This window comes from Mesoplodon bidens, assembly GCF_964165515.1.
Source record: "Mesoplodon bidens genome assembly, chromosome: 3".
NCBI classification, from domain to species: Eukaryota; Metazoa; Chordata; class Mammalia; order Artiodactyla; family Ziphiidae; genus Mesoplodon; species Mesoplodon bidens.
Window position 1 is genome coordinate 37,340,148 of NC_138178.1, and position 16,743 is coordinate 37,356,890.

Sequence of the window (16,743 nt, forward strand, 5' to 3'; positions counted from 1 at the left end):
AGACAAAAACTAAGGCAGTACCTCGAACTCTAAGAAAAGCTTCCAGCTTTCTTCCCACTTCTGGACCCCTTCAAAGAGTTCTTTGTGAACCTCATAGTAGTTTCTTAACCGCACAATCTCGGCATCATGGAGTTGGAGCAGATTTTCTGTGTAGTCCTCTGCAAGATATAGGCCCAGTAGTTTTAAAAAATCCCTCTAGTGTTTAGTATCCCAATTTACTAATCCTTACAGTAAAAATGATACACGAGTAAGTGTATGTTGTGGATAATAAAAGCCAGGTTTGTCTCAATCAGTCTGGTGGTACTAGAGACTAAGGGACTAGGGTGTGGACTAAAAGGACTAAGATTCTCAAAACTCTGTCATCTCTTGCCTTGTCTTAGGTTTCGTTCATATTCTTCCTTTCCACCCTGCCCAACAGAGGGCTGAGTCACAGAAAATGTCCAAAAATGTTGAATTTAGTAAAGACGGCTTCATCTTTATATTCAGTTCAGGTCAGACTAGAATTCCATTGGGCCCTGGGGTCATACCTCGTGGGCTCAAATGTGGGCTCTGCCATTTACCTGTTGTGTGTCTCTGGGTTAGGTTGTTCAACATTTATGTGCCTCAGTGTACTCATCTCTTGACATGAGAATTAAGTCAGATAATCCCGTTAAGAGTCTGACATTGCGCCTGGCACAGAGTAAGCACCTGCTAAACTTGAGCTTCACAACTACATGCTACAGAGATATACTGCTTCAGAAACCAAGAGATCCCTTATTTCCCAATAGCATTTGCAAATGCTTATTTGAACGGGAATGGCAATTTATGCTGAATGGCCTGGAAAGGTAGCAATGTCTGTTCAGTAGAGGAAATACTTCCCAGTGAATGTCTGCACTTGTAAAAGACAAGTGAGCAGGCCACATGAAGAGCGACGCTTCTGTACGAACCAGAATAGTAAGGGGCAAAAGCTTGTCTCTGCTCCTGGCTATAAAAACACTGGTCCCAGTACTGAGCCAGCTCCACTCGTATTGCCTCAATCACTTTCTTCATGTTTTGCATTTTCAGTTCTTCCAACCGATCCACTTCTAATTGCAGCTGAAACAAAGAGACCTGTTAAAAGTGCTTGTCATACTTGTATATTCACGTAGGTGTGCAAAATATTTCCCCCCTTTTTAATAAAATTACAATACAAAACCACAGAGGTAAGTCAACACTCTTTATAACAATGACATCATAGGAGCCAGAAATCTAAGAAACATACGCGAAAGATAAAAGATGAGCAGGCTACTGCCACTCTTTTCTGACGCTTGTCTTAAAAACAGGCTCACTCAAGGCAGAAGCTGGTAAAGACATCAGACTTGACACCAAAATGCTGACCCAGCGCCCTTTGGGTTTCTTACCGCTTTCCGGACCTTGGCCTTTGACCCAGTCATAACTGTGGCCACAGCTTCTCTCTCTTCTGCAGGTATTTGCAACCTATCCCAGAGTTCTCGTATCTGCGCACGCAGCCCCTCACACACTGCTTCGTTTTGTGATTTTCGCATTTCCAGCTGTAGCAAGGAAAGCCAGTGGTTATAGCAAAGACAGCAGCACAGAGAAAACTGGCCCTCTGGCTTCCCACAGAGACACATCTGTACCCACATGGAGAAGAAGCACTTTTACAAGACTGTGAAGAGGTGTGTTTTCATGACTTCTGAAAACAAACTGTAAGGCTGTCATTATGGTAGGATCTCAGACCCCAAGAATTAGGATTCAAATTTTTAATTAAAAAAAATTTTTTTTCAATTAAACACTAAGTTAATTCAAATGATTATTATTATTTCATCCAAAATCTCAATTTCAGGGGATTTCCCTCATGGTCCAGTGGGTAAGACTCCCTGCTCCCAATGTAGGGGGCCAGGGTTCGATCCCTGGTCAGGGAACTAGATCCCGCATGCATGCCGCAACTAAGAGTCTGCATGTTGCAACTAAGGAATCCACAGGCCGCCACTAAAAAAGATCCTGCGTGCCACAACAAAGACCCAGCGCAGCCTAAATGAATGAATGAATAAACATTAAAAAAAAAAACAACTCAATTTCACATTCTCAGAGCTATATATAAATTAAGGTTTTTGTTTAAAAAAAATCAAGGTTGTGTTTCATATAATACTATTATTATTATTATTATTTTTTTTTTGGCTGCATTGTGTCTTCGTTGCTGCAGGCAGGCTTTCTCTAGTTGCGGCTAGAGGGAGCTCCTCTTTGTTGTAGTGCGAGGGCTTCTCATTGTGGTGGCTCCTCTTGTTGCGGAGCACAGTCTCTAGGCGCGCAGGCTCAGTAGTTGTGGCACACAGGCTCAGTAGTTGTGGCTGGCAGGCTCTAGAGCGCAGGCTCAGTACTTGTGGCGCATGGGCTCAGTTGCTCTGCGGTACGTAGGATCTTCCCGGACCAGGGATTGAACCCGTGTCCCCAGCATTGGCAGGTGGATTCCTAACCACTGGGCCACCAGGGAAGCCCTATCTCATTATCTTAAAGGAAAAAACTGCATTTTTCTCAGACTGCTGGATACTATGGAGATCCCAGGCCATAATTTGAGTAGACATTACCTGCCGTAGCAACTTCTGTAGTGTTGCAATATTTTCCAAAGATAAACAAAAGGCATCTTCATCTTCACAGACCACATCTCTTTCAAAGCTTGTGTCTGGTGTGTGTTCTAATTCTTCCATACACAGTATAATCTGTCTCTTTATGTTGACAAACTCCTCACGCCTAGATGCCTATAAAAAAAAGAAGATTACAAGATACCTAGAGGAAAGTCAAATGACTTTTAGGAACTATGAATGTAAGCACACCTTTGTTTCCCTCAAAGTTGCCACGTGTTGTCTAAACTGGCTCAGCTCTTCTAAGCTGGGAACTGAGGTGCTGTCAATGTCATAGTGGGGCATGCAAAGAATTTCACACAGTTCTTGATCTTGTTCTTGAAGTAGTTTCAGTTCTTGTTTTCTCTCCTTTTTCTGTTTTCTCATCAGTTCTACCTGAGTGCGCAAATCCTTTTCTAGCTGCAAGATGGTCGTCTCTCCGTCTTCCTGTATGAGACAATGTACTATTGTTAAGGTTCCAAGAGGATTTCTTCAAAGGAAGAGAAGACAACGAAAGAGGACTAGGATGACAGACTTTTAGTTAAACTTAAAAATAAATCAACTTACAGCTAACAGAATATGGCACAAAGAAGGTCCCCTAACAAAGGTCCCCAGTAAGGAGAGGTACCAGGGCACTTTTACAAGAGGTAAAAATTGGTTGAAAAGCTTATTTTGAACTAGCTGTAGGGTAGTATATTTAGCTCCTAACTAACTGCTTATCCCAATAACCCTAAACATCACTCAACCCATAAAAATCAATGTAGTGCTCCTTGCTCTACTCCTAACTGATACGCAGGAGAAAAAGAAAGTGGCAGTTGTATGTCCTATAAATTTTATTCAACATTGGTGAACTAAGAACTGTCATATAATTTAAGGGAGATGTACCACTGTACATCTAACTTCTCACCCAATTTCATATTGAAAATTTAAAAAAAAAGACTAAAGAAACTATTTGTCCAAAATCAATGATATTTATGCCATTTGTGTTGATTTCAGGAAGCTCTACTGATGTCACAGTCTGCCTGACTGCTCTTGGCTACCAGAAGTGAATTAGCCTTAGCCCTTTAGAGACAGTCTCCTCCTCCTAGGCTGACTCCACTGTGATACCCAGGCAGTTCTTTCTGTAACAGGGAGAGGGACCTGAGACCTTATTGGTACCACATTAGCCACTGTGTGCTGTCCTTGCACCCACATCTATTCTAATTACCTTCCCAATCTCCACGTTTGTCTTCATTTTTATGATCCCAACACTGTTTTTACCAGTTCTAACCAGGGATATGTTTTGGAGTCCCTCTGTCATCCATGTCATGCTTGCTGGTGTCCTCATTCAAGTCCGATTTGTGCTGGACTACAGGACAGCAACCTCTCAGCAAGGTACACAGATAAACATGGCATGCCCTGAATTTGACTACACTCTCTTGATATTCCAGCTGGGAGACATCTCTTCTCAAGTGGCCATTCTGGCTCGTTCAGTGATGTGTAGCTTTCGGGTATGAAAAAATCCACAGAGGCGGGTTTTTTGGGTAACTTTTCTTTATATTACTAGTCACTTTTGTTTCCTAAGTAGCTCTCTTCACTTTCTTTCAAAGAAAGAATGGAATGATATCATCTATGCCTAGCTCAGAGTTTAAAAAAAATTTTGTGTCCTACGAATTGATAGTAAGAGGCTTGTTTTTGATTAAAACATTGCAACACTTAGCTGCTTCACCTCTCAACAGGGCAACTCTTCACATAAGTGAAAATTGCTTTGCTGGAACCTAGTAACTAGGCAGCACATTTCCCCCATTTCTCATGTCCAGTATCAGCCCTACAAGGAAACTTTCCACCTGTAGCCCCAAATCAAAGTTCTTCCCTAAATCTCAGACCCAAGCAGGATCCCCTGAAACCCTGCCATGTACCTGAAATGGCTCGACATGTAGCTCACTGCACAGAGTGTTCAGCTCTTTTTGGCAGATGGCTATGCTTTTGATGAGCCTTTCCTTCAGGCTTTCCTCTTCAGCAATCATCATATCCAGGAGGTCCTACGAGAGATAAGACAGTCCCATAAAAGTTTTGGGTGTTTTCTCCATTGGCCTCAAACAACAAATAACACCAAAACCCTCATAATTTCAAATTTTAAAGGAAGGACTTAAACAAAACCAGGACTTCCCTGGCGGTCCAGTGGTTAAGATTCTGCGCTCCCAATGCAGGGGGCACAGGTTCGATCCCTGGTCGGGGAACTAGGATCCTATATGCTGCATGGTGCGGCCAAAACAAACAAACAAACAAAAAACCAGGAGGAGCCTGTGACATCCTAGTGTCACTTCTATATGCTATCTTAGATGAGACACCAACATCCTTATCCCTGTCCCACTACAAAGAGATCACTATTACTCAACTCACCTTGATATGCTTCTTTACAACCTCAGTTCTTTGTAACCGCTGGTCCTCTGGAATCCCAATCAATTCCCATATTTCCCGAAGGTGATTCAGGGCTTTCTGGAGACATACTATGGACTCCTCTGCCAGCACCTCACTAAAAAGCAAAAGAGAAGCCAGCTACATGAGCCACTGCCTCCAGACTAAAAGCAGTATTTACAGAAACTAAACAAACTAGTTTCGCAGTGGGCTCAAGGCCAAAACAAATTGAAAACAAGCATTCAGCTTAACTCATCTTGAACACTCCCCTATCCTTCCCCCTCCAAACACCACAACACTGGCAAAGCAAAATCCAGTATCATATTATCAATTCAGTGTGGAAATTCAATCTTCTGAAAAATACTCAGAATCTGGACTTTGATCAATGATTCTACCTATGGCAGTACAATACAGAATTTTACACGCTTTTATTAAAGAAAAAACAGACAAAAATGTCAGCTCCTATAAAATAGCCGGCAATTTATTGCGATTTTGTTACTCATTTTTTTCCCTTCCTGTTTTTTTAAGCTATAATTGACATATATAGCACTGTATAAGTTTAAGGTGTACAGCATGATTTGATTTACATACATCATAAAGTAATTATCACAATAAGTTTAGTAAACATCCATCATCTCATATAGGTACAAAATAAAAGAAATAGAAAAAAAATTTTTTTTCCTTGTGATGAGAACTCATAGGGTTTACTCTCTTAACAACTTTCATAAATAACATACGGTGGTGCTGGGACTTCCGTGGTTGTCCAGTGGATAAGGCTCCGCACTCCCAGTGCAGGGGGCCCGGGTTTGATCCCTGGTCAGGGAACTAGATCCCGAGTGCATGCCACAGCTAGGAGTCCACATGCTGCAACTAAAGATCCTGCATGCCTCAAGAAGACCCGGCGCAGCCATCCATAAATAAATAAAATAAATAAGTATTTTTAAAAATACAGTGGTGCTAATTATATTTATCATGTTCTATATTACACCCCTAGTACTTATTTATCTTAAAACTGATTCCTTATAACCTTTTGACTGCCGTCATCCAATTACCCACCCCCAGCCTCTACCTAAGACTCTAATCTCTTTTTCTGAGTTTGTTTTTGAAATATAATTGACCTATAACACTATGTTAGTTCCTGTTACAGAACACAGTGATTTGATATTTCTATACATTTCAAACTGATCACCACAATAAGCCTAGCTATGATATGTCACCATACAAAGATATTACATAGTTATTGACTATATTCCCACACTGTACATTTCATACCTGTGATGCATTTATTTTGCAACTGGAAGTCTGTATATCTTAATCTGCCTCACCTATTTCTTTCCTCCCCCTACCCCCCACCCCTCTTGGCAAATTCCTGTTTGTTCTCTGTATCTATAACTGTGTTTACATTTTATTATGTTTGTTCATTTGTTTTATCTTTTTAAATTCCACATATAAGTGAAATTACATGGTATTTGTCTATCTCTGTCTGACTTATTTCACTTAGCATAATGTCCTCTAAGTCCATCCATGTTGTCACAAATGGCAAGAATTCATTCTTTTTTTATGGCTGAGTAATATTCCAGTGTGTGTGTGCATGCACACACACATATATACATACACACACAAACATACACACATATTCTTTATCCATTCATCTACTGATGGGCACTTAGGTTGCTTCCATATCTTGGAGCTGCAATGAACATAGAGGTGCACATATCTTTTCGAATTAAGTGTTTTGTTTTCTTTGGATAAATACTCAGGAGTGGAACTGCTAGATCATATGGTAGTTCTATTTCTAATTTTTTTTTTTTTTTGGCAGTACTCGGGCCTCTCACTGTTGTGGCCTCTCCCGTTGCGGAGCACAAGGCTCCGGACATGCAGGCTCAGCGGCCATGGCTCACGGGCCCAGCCGCTCCACAGCATGTGGGATCCTCCCGGACTGGGGCACGAACCCGTGTCCCCTGCATCGGCAGGTGGACTCTCAACCACTGCGTCACCAGGGAAGCCTCTATTTCTAATTTTTTGAGGAATCTCCATACTGTTTTCCATAGTGGCTACTCCAATTTATATCCCCACCAACAGTGCACAAGCGTTCCCTTTTCTCCACATCCTCACCAATACGCGTTATCTGTTGTCTTTAATAATAGTCATTCTGAGAGTTGTGAGGTGATTATCTCATTGTGGTTTTGATTTGCATTTCCCTTTTGATTAGTAATGTTAAGCATCTTTTCATGTGCCTGTTGACTATCTGTATGTCTTCCTTGGAAAAATGTCTATTCAGATCCTCTGCCCATTTTTTAATCAGGTTGCTTGTTCTTCTCAATGTTGAGTTGTGTAAGTTCTCTGTATATTTTGGAATATTAACCCTTTCTCAGATATACTGTTTTCAAATATCTTCTCCCATTCAGTAGGTGGCCTTGTTGTTGTTCTTAAATTACAACTATTAATTTACAGAATGACTAAAATTTAAAAAATAATCAGGTGTTGGTGAGTATACAGAAAAGCCAGAACTTTCATATACTACTACTTGGAGTGTGAATTGGTACAACCACTTTGAAAACTGTTGGCAGTATCTGCTAAAGCTGAACCCAGCAGTTCCATGTCTACATATGTAGAAATGCACACATATGTACCAAAGGTGTGTACCAGAATGATCAAAGCAGCACTACTCATAATATCATAAAGGTAGAAACAACCTAGATGTCCATCAACAGAATAGAGAAACAGTACATTCCTACAATGGAATAATACAGCAATGAATAAAAAACATGGGTGAATCTCAGAAACATCACGTTGAACTATGCTAAATGAAAGAGGTCAAATGCAAAAAGACTACATACTATATGATTCTACCTTATGAAATTTTAGAAAAGGCAAAACTATAGTGAAAGAAAGCAAATGAGCTGCCTGGAATCGGGACAGGGGATCAACTGCAAAGGGGCACAAGGCAACTATTTTTAGGGTGACAGAATGGTTCTAGATCTTAATGGTGATGGTGATTACATAACTATACACAGTGACCAAAATTCAAACTGTACATGTGAAATGAGTCAATTTTACTGTATGTAAATTATACCTCAAATCTTAAAGAAAAAAAAGGGAGGTAAAAGAAACAACTAAGATGGAAAAACAGAACAAAAAGTTGGGGAAGAAGAGGAAAAACAGACAGATAGGCAAGCATCTATCACTACGTGATTCCAATTATACAAAGTTCAAAAACAGGCAGAACTAAGCTTTGCTTTGAGAAGTCAGGATAGTGGTTGTCATTGTCCTGGGAAGTGGTGACTTTTGGAGAGGGCACAAGGAGGGGTGGTTACACAGCGTGTGCTGACTTTATGAAAATCTATCAAGTTTTCACTTGACCTGTGTGCGTTTCTGAATATATGTTACACTTCAATTACAAAAAGTTTATTTAAAAATTATTCACTGATGGGCTTCCCTGGTGGCACAGTGGTTGAGAGTCCGCCTGCTGATGCAGGGGACACGGGATCGTGCCCCGGTCCGGGAGGATCCTACATGTCGTGGAGCAGCTGGGCCCATGAGCCATGTCTGTTGAGCCTGCGCGTCCAGAGCCTGTGCTCCGCAAGGGGAGAGGCCACAACAGTGAGAAGCTCACATACCGAAAAAAAAAAAAAAGTATTCACTCTTTATCTGAAGCACAAATTTAACTGTGTACCTTGTGTTTTATCTTTCAAAAAAAACTTTAGTTTTCTTTTTTTTTTTTGGCCTCACTGCACAACTTGTGAGATCTTAGCTCCCCGACCAGGGATGGAACCTGTGCCCTCAGCGATGAAAGCACAGTCTTAACCACTGCCCGCCAGGGAATTCTCAAAAAAACCTTTACTTTAAAAATGACAGCCCTTAGTCTGCTTCACACAGCATTTAAATAACAGAGATCTTCTCTCCTTTCTTGGTACACCTGGATAACAAAGAGACCACTCTGGCACCAGAGAAACTAAACTCTGGATGTGCTTTTCTATCAGTCAGCCAGGAGGCCTCGAACAAGTCACTGAAGCTCTTTGTGTGCAAATGATGAGGACAGGGGCTCTCACTGGCCCCTTCTGTCGCAGCATATTCAGGGGTTCTGAATCACCAGCCTAGATCTCCAAGAACATCAGTTTCTCCATAAGTTTTTTTTTCTTTTCTGCTCACTTCTTCCTTCCTTCCTTCCTTCCTTCCTTCCTTCCTCTCTCTCTCTCTCTCCCTCCCTCCCTCTCTCCCTCTCTGTCTCTTATTTATTTTATGTTATTTTTGGCTGCATTGGGTCTTTGTTGCTGCGCTGGCTTTCTCTAGTTGTGGCGAGCGGGGGCCACTCTTCATTGTGCTGTGCAGGCTTCTCATTGCAGTGGCTTCTCTTGTTGTGGAGCACAGGCTCTAGGGCGCACGGGTTTCAGCAGTTGTGGCAGGTGGACTCAGCAGTTTTGGTGCATGGGCTTAGTTGCTCCACAGCATGTGGGATCCTCCTGGACTAGGGCTTGAACCCGTGTCCGCTGCATTGGCAGGCGGATTCCCAACCTTGCACCACCAGGGAAGTCCTCCTTAGGTTTTAATATATTCACATCCAAGACATTTCTCTAGCCAAGAAATCCCAACTCAAAGGTTGCCTGTCCTAGTTCAAGAAAAGCTTCTGCAGAAATACCAGCTGCCTATACCAGATGGCCAATTATCAATACCCACATAATAGAGTATTTAAAAGAATTTACAGGGACTTCCCTGGTGGTCCAGTGGGTAAGACTTGGCACTCCCAGTGCAGGGGGCCCGGGTTTGATCCCTGGTCAGGGAACTAGATCCCACATCAGGGAACTAGATCCCAAGTGCATGCCACAACTAAGACCCCGGCACAGCCAAAATTATTAAAAAAAAAAAAGGGCTTCCCTGGTGGCGCAGTGGTTGAGAGTCCGCCTGCCGATGCGGGGGACACGGGTTCGTGGCCCTGTGTGGGAGGATCCCACATGCCGCGGAGCGGTTGGGCCCGTGAGCCATGGCCGCTGAGCCTGCGCGTCTGGAGCCTGTGCTCCGCAATGGGAGAGGCCACAACAGTGAGAGGCCCGCGTGCCGCAAAAAAAAAAAAAAAAAAAGAATTTACTGTACTCCATTTTAGAAATGTTAACAGGTATCAAGGTATTTAATATAATCTCAATTAACTGAAGTTTAACTAAAGTGCTTCCTCAGACAAATAATCCCTTTGCACTTCACTTTTAAGACAAAAGAACCAACAAGTCAAAATCCTAATTTTAGCATTTTATGTAAAATAACCTATACAAGAGGGATTTCCCTGGTGGCGCAGTGGTTAAGACTCTGTGCTCCCAATGCAGGGGGCCCAGGTTGAATCCCTGGTCAGGGAACTAGATCCCACATGCATGCCACAACTAAGAGTTGGCATGCCACAACTAAGGAGCCCACGTGCCACAACTAAGGAGCCCACCTGCTGCAACTAAGGAGCCAGTGAGCCACAACTAAGAAGCCAGCGAGCCGCGACTAAGGAGCCCATGTGCCACAACTAAGACCCAGTGCAACCAAATAAATAAACATTTTTTTAAAAATTAAAAAATAAAATAACCTACAAGAGGACTTCCCTGGCAGTCCAGTGGTTAAGACTCCGTGCTCCCAGTGCAGGGGGCCCAGGTTGAATCCCTGGTCAGGGAACTAGATTCCACATGCATGCCACAACTAAGAGTTCTCATGCCACAACTAAGGAGCCCACCTACTGCAACTAAGGAGCCCACCTGCTGCAACTAAGGAGCCAGCGAGCCGCAACTAAGGCGCCCGTGTGCCACAACTAAGACAGTGTAAACAACCCAAATGGCCATCAACTAATGAACAGGTAAATATGATATACCTATACAATGGAATAATATTTGACAATAAACCTTGAAAACATTATGCCAAGTGAAAGAAGCCAGTCACAAAGGAGGACATATCATGATTCCATTTATGTGAAATATCCAAAATAGGCAAATCTATAGAGAAAGAAGTGGATTAGCAGTTGCCTAGGGCTGGGATTCAGGGGAGGGAGGTGGGTGGGAAAAGGGGATTGACCGCTAATAGGTATGAGTTTTTTTTTTTTTTTTTTTTGCGGTACGCGGGCCCCTCACTGTTGTGGCCTCTCCCGTTGGGGAGCACAGGCTCCAGACGCGCAGGCTCAGCGGCCATGGCTCACGGGCCCAACCGCTCCACGGCATGTGGGATCTTCCCGGACCGGGGCACGAACCCGCGTCCCCTGCATCGGCAGGCAGACTCTCAACCACTGTGCCACCAGGGAAACCCCAGGTATGAGTTTTTTAAAGGGATAATAAAAATGTTAACTGACTGCAGTGATAGTTGCACAACTCTGAATATACTAAAAATAATTAAATTGTGACATGTTAAATAGGTGAATTGTATAGTATGAGGATTGTATCTCAATAAAGCTGTTATTTAAAAAAATCTGGCACATAATAGAAAGTTGTGAAATTTGTGACTTAACTTGAAAAACAGATATGATTGCTAACTCATTTAGTCAAATTACTTCTACAAAATAAAATGACATGAAATTGGGATAAAACTCATAGATCTCAAATTCAATTAAAACCAAAACAAACACCTATACAGCAGATGGACTGCTAAACTCCAGCAGATGGGCCTAAACACAATTTGTTATAATGAAAAAGTTAACCCTCCCTTGGAGCTGATTACTTTAACAAGTGTTTGGAATTACCAAATATTCTAGAAGCAGTTCTCATGACAGTATAATTTTCTTTTTTTGAATTTTATTTATTTTTTATACAGCAGTTATTAGTTATCTATCTTATTAGTTATCTGTTTTATACATATTAGTGTATACATGTCAATCCCAATCTCCCAATTCATCCCACCGCCCCCCACGCCCCACCGCTTTCCCCCCTTGGTGTCCATATGTTTGTTCTCTACATCTGTGTCCAGTGAGTAAGACTCCACGCTCCCAGTGCAGAGGGGCTGGGTTCAATCCCTGGCCGGGGAACTAAATCCCACATGCATGCCGCAACTAAGAGTTCGTGTGTTGCAACTAAAGATCCCGTGTGCCACAACTAAGATCTGGTGTGGCCTAAATAAATAAATAAATATTAAGGGGAAGAAAAAAAAAAGACAGCCAGAATCTCACCCCTCCCCACTTCTGCCTTTACCTCCCTGGTCCAGGTCACCACTATCATCTCTTCATCTGTACCACTGCCCTGGTCTTTTAATTGGTCTCCCTGGTTCTGCCTTGGCCTCCTTAAGCTTATTGTGTGCACAGAAGCCACAAGCCTCCATGCCCTCAAAATCCTCCAGTGATTCCTTATCTTAGAGGAAAAGCTTCTGCCTTTACAAAGGCCTCCAGAGCCCTTTAATCTACTCCAGTCACACTGGACTCCTTGCTCTTTTGGGAGACCACCGGGCACTATCCTACCTCAGGCACTGGCATTTGCTATTCCCTCAACCTAGACTGTCTTCCCCTAGGTGTCCCATGGCTTGCCCCTTGCCGCCTTTAGGTCTTTTCTCAAAGATCACCTTCTCAGGGAGGCCTTTCCTGACCAATCTCTTTAACACTGCAACTCCCCTTTCCCACACCTTCAGTACTTATCCCCTTTCTCTGCTTGATTTCTCTCCATAGCACTTATTACCATTTAATGTAAAATTTGCTTACTTATTACATTTTCACTTTGTTATTAAAATGTAACCTCTAATGGGCAAGGATGTCAGTTGTGTTCACTGCTGAATCCCCAACACTTAGAATGGTGTCTTATATATAATAAACATTCAAGAAGAATCTTTGAACAAATAAAGATGTTTCAAAAAAGCTGTATGATCTTACGATGCCTGAGTGCAGTCACTGTGAATAATAATTATCATGGTATACTACTCAATCTACAGATCTAATGTGATCCCTATCAAATTATCCAGGACATTTTTCACAGAAATAGAACAAATAATCCTAAAATTTATGTGGAACCATAAAAGACCCAGAATTGCCAAAGCAATCCTGAGGAAAAAGAACAAAGCAGGAGGCATAAGCCTCCCAGACTTCAGACAATACTACAAAGGTACAGTAATCAAAACAGCATGGTACTGGCAAAAAAACAGACATTTGGATAAACGGAACAGAATACAGTGCCCAGAGATAAACCCATACACCTATGGACAATTAACCTTTGACAAAGGAGGCAAGAATAGACAATGGGGAAAAGACAGTCTCTTCAGCAAGCAGTGTTAGGAAAGCTGGACAGCTGCATGTAAATCAATGAAGTTAGAACACACCATCACACCACACACAAAAATAAACTCAAAATGGCTTAAAGACTTAAATATAAGTCATGACACCATAGAACTCCTAGACAAGAACATAAGCAAAACATTCTCCTACATAAATTGTACCACTGTTTTCTTAGTTCAGTCTCCCAAGGCAATAGAAATAAAAACAAAAATTAACAAATGGGACCCAATCAAACCTACAGGCTGTTGCACAGCAAAGGAAACCATAAAAAAATGAAAAGACAACCTACAGAATGGGAGAAAACATTTGCAAATGATGCGACAGATAAGGGCTTAATCTCCAAAATATACCAAGAGCTCATACAATTCAACAACAACAAAAAACAAACAACCCAATTGAAAAATGGGCAGAAGACCTTAATAGACATTTCTCCAAAGAAGACATACAGATGGCCAGCAGGCACATGAAAAGATGCTCAACATCACTAATTATTAGAGAAATGCAAATCAAAACTACAGTGAGGTACCACCTCACACTGGTCAGAATGGCCATCATAAAAAGTCTACAAATAACAAATGCTGGAGAGGGTGTGGAGAAAAGGGAAACCTCCTACACTACTGGTGGGAATGTAAGTTAGTGCAGCCACTATGGAAAACAGTGTGGAGGTTCCTCAAAAAACTAAAAACAGAGTTGCCATATGATCCAGCAATTCCACTCCTGGGGCATACACCCAGACTAACTATAATTTGAAAAAATACATGCACCCTTATGTTCACTACTTAACAACAGCCAAGACATGGAAACAACCTAAATGTCCATTGACAGATGAATGGATAAAGAAGATGTGGGGCTTCCCTGGTGGCGCAGTGGTTAAGAAACCACCTGCCAATGCAGGGGACACGGGTTCGATCCCTGGTCTGGGAAGATCCCACATGCCATGGAGCAACTAAGCCGGTACGCCACAACTACTGAGCCTGCGCTCTAAAGCTCGCGAGCCACAACTACTGAAGCCTGTGGGCCTGCAGCCCGTGCTCCACAACAAGAGAAGCCACCACCATGAGAAGCCCACGCACCACAACAAAGAGTAGACTCCGCTCGCCACAACTAGAGAAAGCCCACGCGAAGCAACGAGGACCCAACACAGCCAAAAATAAATGAATAAATAAATAAATTTTTAAAAAATAAAATAGTGTTTTTAAAAAGAATATATATGTGTATAACTGAATCACTTTGCTGTACAGCAGAAATTAAACACAACGTAAATTTCAATAAGACTTTAAAAATAAATAAAAGCATAAAAAATGTTACAAAAATAATCATCATGGTACAATTATGTAGTGCCTTTCTAAACGGTTTCAGGTAATTCCCTAAAAGGTGCAAAGTTGAGACTTTTTTCTTAATACATCACTGAAAAACTGAGGGTGCTTACAAGAATACCACCCAAGAATACAGAGGTTGAAAAGGGGGGCCAATTTTTCCAGTCTCTTGAACCTAAGTCACTAGACTGGAAGATATCCCAAATGACCCTCTAAATGATTTCCTACCTTCTGGCAGCATTCTACTGATACACTGTCCTATTTTTTCCTAAATAGCTCTCCAGAGAAGCTTTGTTAAGCTCCTCTGTACAACCTGCTTCAGAAATCGACAGCCAATAGTTAATTCAGTGACCATTCTGATAACCGTGTTCCTCAGGCATACTTCTCATAGTCCTCTCTAAATATGAATACCTGAAATCCAGATTACCTGAAAGTCTGGTTTTGTTAGTAGAGTAATTCCAGTTGCTGTTTTAACGCCTAATTATATCTGTCGGCCTGGAACCAAAGTTAATTGATAACTTTTCCTCCCCCTTCATTTACTTTCTTGAAAGCAGTAGGTGCCTGAACAATCCAAAAACTGTTAATGGACTTGGAGTAAGAGTTTCTGTAAAATGTCATTTAAAATTTTACTAGTCCTCAGAATGCGTCATTAGCTGAAACGCACAGCAGCTTAAATGTGCTGTCTGTTATATAAGATATTTGTAATCCACAACCTTACACCTGAGATCTGTTTTTCCAGTGGTACCAGTGATTTGTACTCCATTCCCATTCTCACGAGGGCAAGCATTTGAAAAAGAACGGTCGGAATTAGTAATCATGGAAGGAGGAAACTTACAAAGCCATACATCAATCAGTTTGACTAATAACTATAAATTATTTAATAGTGAATCATCACAATGCTTCACCCACTACTTATAGAAAATAAGGTTAACATCTGCATCGCTTTTAACACAAAAGTCCTATGCACCGGCATTATTTTTATTTTAGAGATGAGCAAGCTGACATTCAACATTTTTGCCCAAAGTCATAGGCTGGTAGGGGGCAGTGTGGTGCATCTGGTCCCAATTTCAATTCCCAGCACTGCCTGAGAAGTTGTTAAAACGACGGGAAAAAAATTCCTTTATCGGAGTTTTTCAGCTTGCAAGAAAACCAAGCTATCTTTCCAATTCAAGTAAAGTGTTAACACTGCAACGCAGATACATCGAAAGCAACGATAAATTAAAAACTGCACGTCTTTATTTAAAGAAAAACTAGAAACACTGACCATAAAAGACTCAGGACTTAGAACAAGCCGTCGGTGCCAAGCAGCAGCACCTGAGACGCTTTGCTGGGGAAGAGGGTGGGGCTCCCGGACGCCAGCTCTGACCGCCCCGCACCGGGGGCGCCGCGGGCCCGCCTGGCCTCCCGCCGCTTCTCCCGGGCACCTGCGCTCGGCCCGCAACCGGGCGTCGGGGCCTGCGGGAGCCCGCGGCCCCGGGGAAGGCGCACGTCAGGTCTGGCCTCCACCCCGCCAATGGTCCGCGGCCCGTGCACCGGCTCGCCGCTTCCCAGCCGTGCCTGGCTTCTTCCAGCCTCACTCGGGCGCCCGCTGACGAGACACCCAGGCCCAAGGCCTAAGGCGGCCTCTCGGACTCCGCCCAGCCCCGCCACCGCCCCGCACCCGGGACCGTCACCGATCCCTCCCACGCCCCCTCGACTCCCCCACAACCCGCACCTTCTCCTCATGGCGGACGCTCCAAGCAGGCGGGTGTCGAGGCCCCGACCCTCTCCACGCGGGCCCGAACGCAGCAACTACCCGCAAGCACCGGCGGTCTCACTCCCGGTAGCCGATCCGCGAGCCGTTAGGCCTGCGCAAAATTTCAAACCGAACCAGGAGGCGGAGGAGCCCCGCGATTGGTGCCGCCTCCCGTGGCTCCTCGTGAAGCCCCGCCTCGCCCCGCCCCTCGGCGCGCCGTGGCTAGGGGCGGGGACTCGCGCACTGGGCGTGGGAAGCGCTCGCGCGCCGGCGGGAGACTGGATCACTGTGTGCGCGTGCGCGTGTGCGCGGTTCTCTTGCCTCGCTTTGCTGTAGCCGGGAGGGGACGTCCAATCGTCGCGAGCCGGCAACCTCCTCGGAGTTCCGCCCGGCCCCGGCGCGGTTTTGATTCGAAGTGCGCGTCGCCGCCCACAAACCGCCCGGTGTCTGGATCTCCCCGACGTAGCGCGTAAACGGCTTTGCCGCCCT

At 43.4% G+C, this 16,743-nt stretch overlaps 1 protein-coding gene across 6 annotated transcripts in view; it reads right to left on the reverse strand.

Annotated features, from left to right (window-relative positions):
* The window catches only part of PRC1 (protein regulator of cytokinesis 1), a 28,061-nt gene extending 11,632 nt beyond the window's left edge, over window positions 1-16,429 (reverse strand). For 2 of the 6 annotated variants that reach the window (XM_081228473.1, XM_081228474.1), the window contains exons 1-8: window positions 16,234-16,426; window positions 4,980-5,112; window positions 4,496-4,618; window positions 2,811-3,044; window positions 2,565-2,735; window positions 1,380-1,529; window positions 927-1,074; window positions 22-158 (exon numbers count right to left, since the gene is read on the reverse strand). In XM_081228473.1, coding sequence (XP_081084599.1) covers window positions 22-158; window positions 927-1,074; window positions 1,380-1,529; window positions 2,565-2,735; window positions 2,811-3,044; window positions 4,496-4,618; window positions 4,980-5,112; window positions 16,234-16,244 — 1,107 coding nt within the window. In that variant the 5' untranslated portion in view covers window positions 16,245-16,426. Of the gene's footprint in view, window positions 1-21; window positions 159-926; window positions 1,075-1,379; window positions 1,530-2,564; window positions 2,736-2,810; window positions 3,045-4,495; window positions 4,619-4,979; window positions 5,113-15,783; window positions 15,973-16,233 lie in introns of those variants that run through there. The other 4 variants (XM_081228470.1, XM_081228471.1, XM_081228469.1 and 1 more) reach the window with 4 other exon arrangements.
* Between the last annotated feature and the right edge of the window lie 314 nt (window positions 16,430-16,743).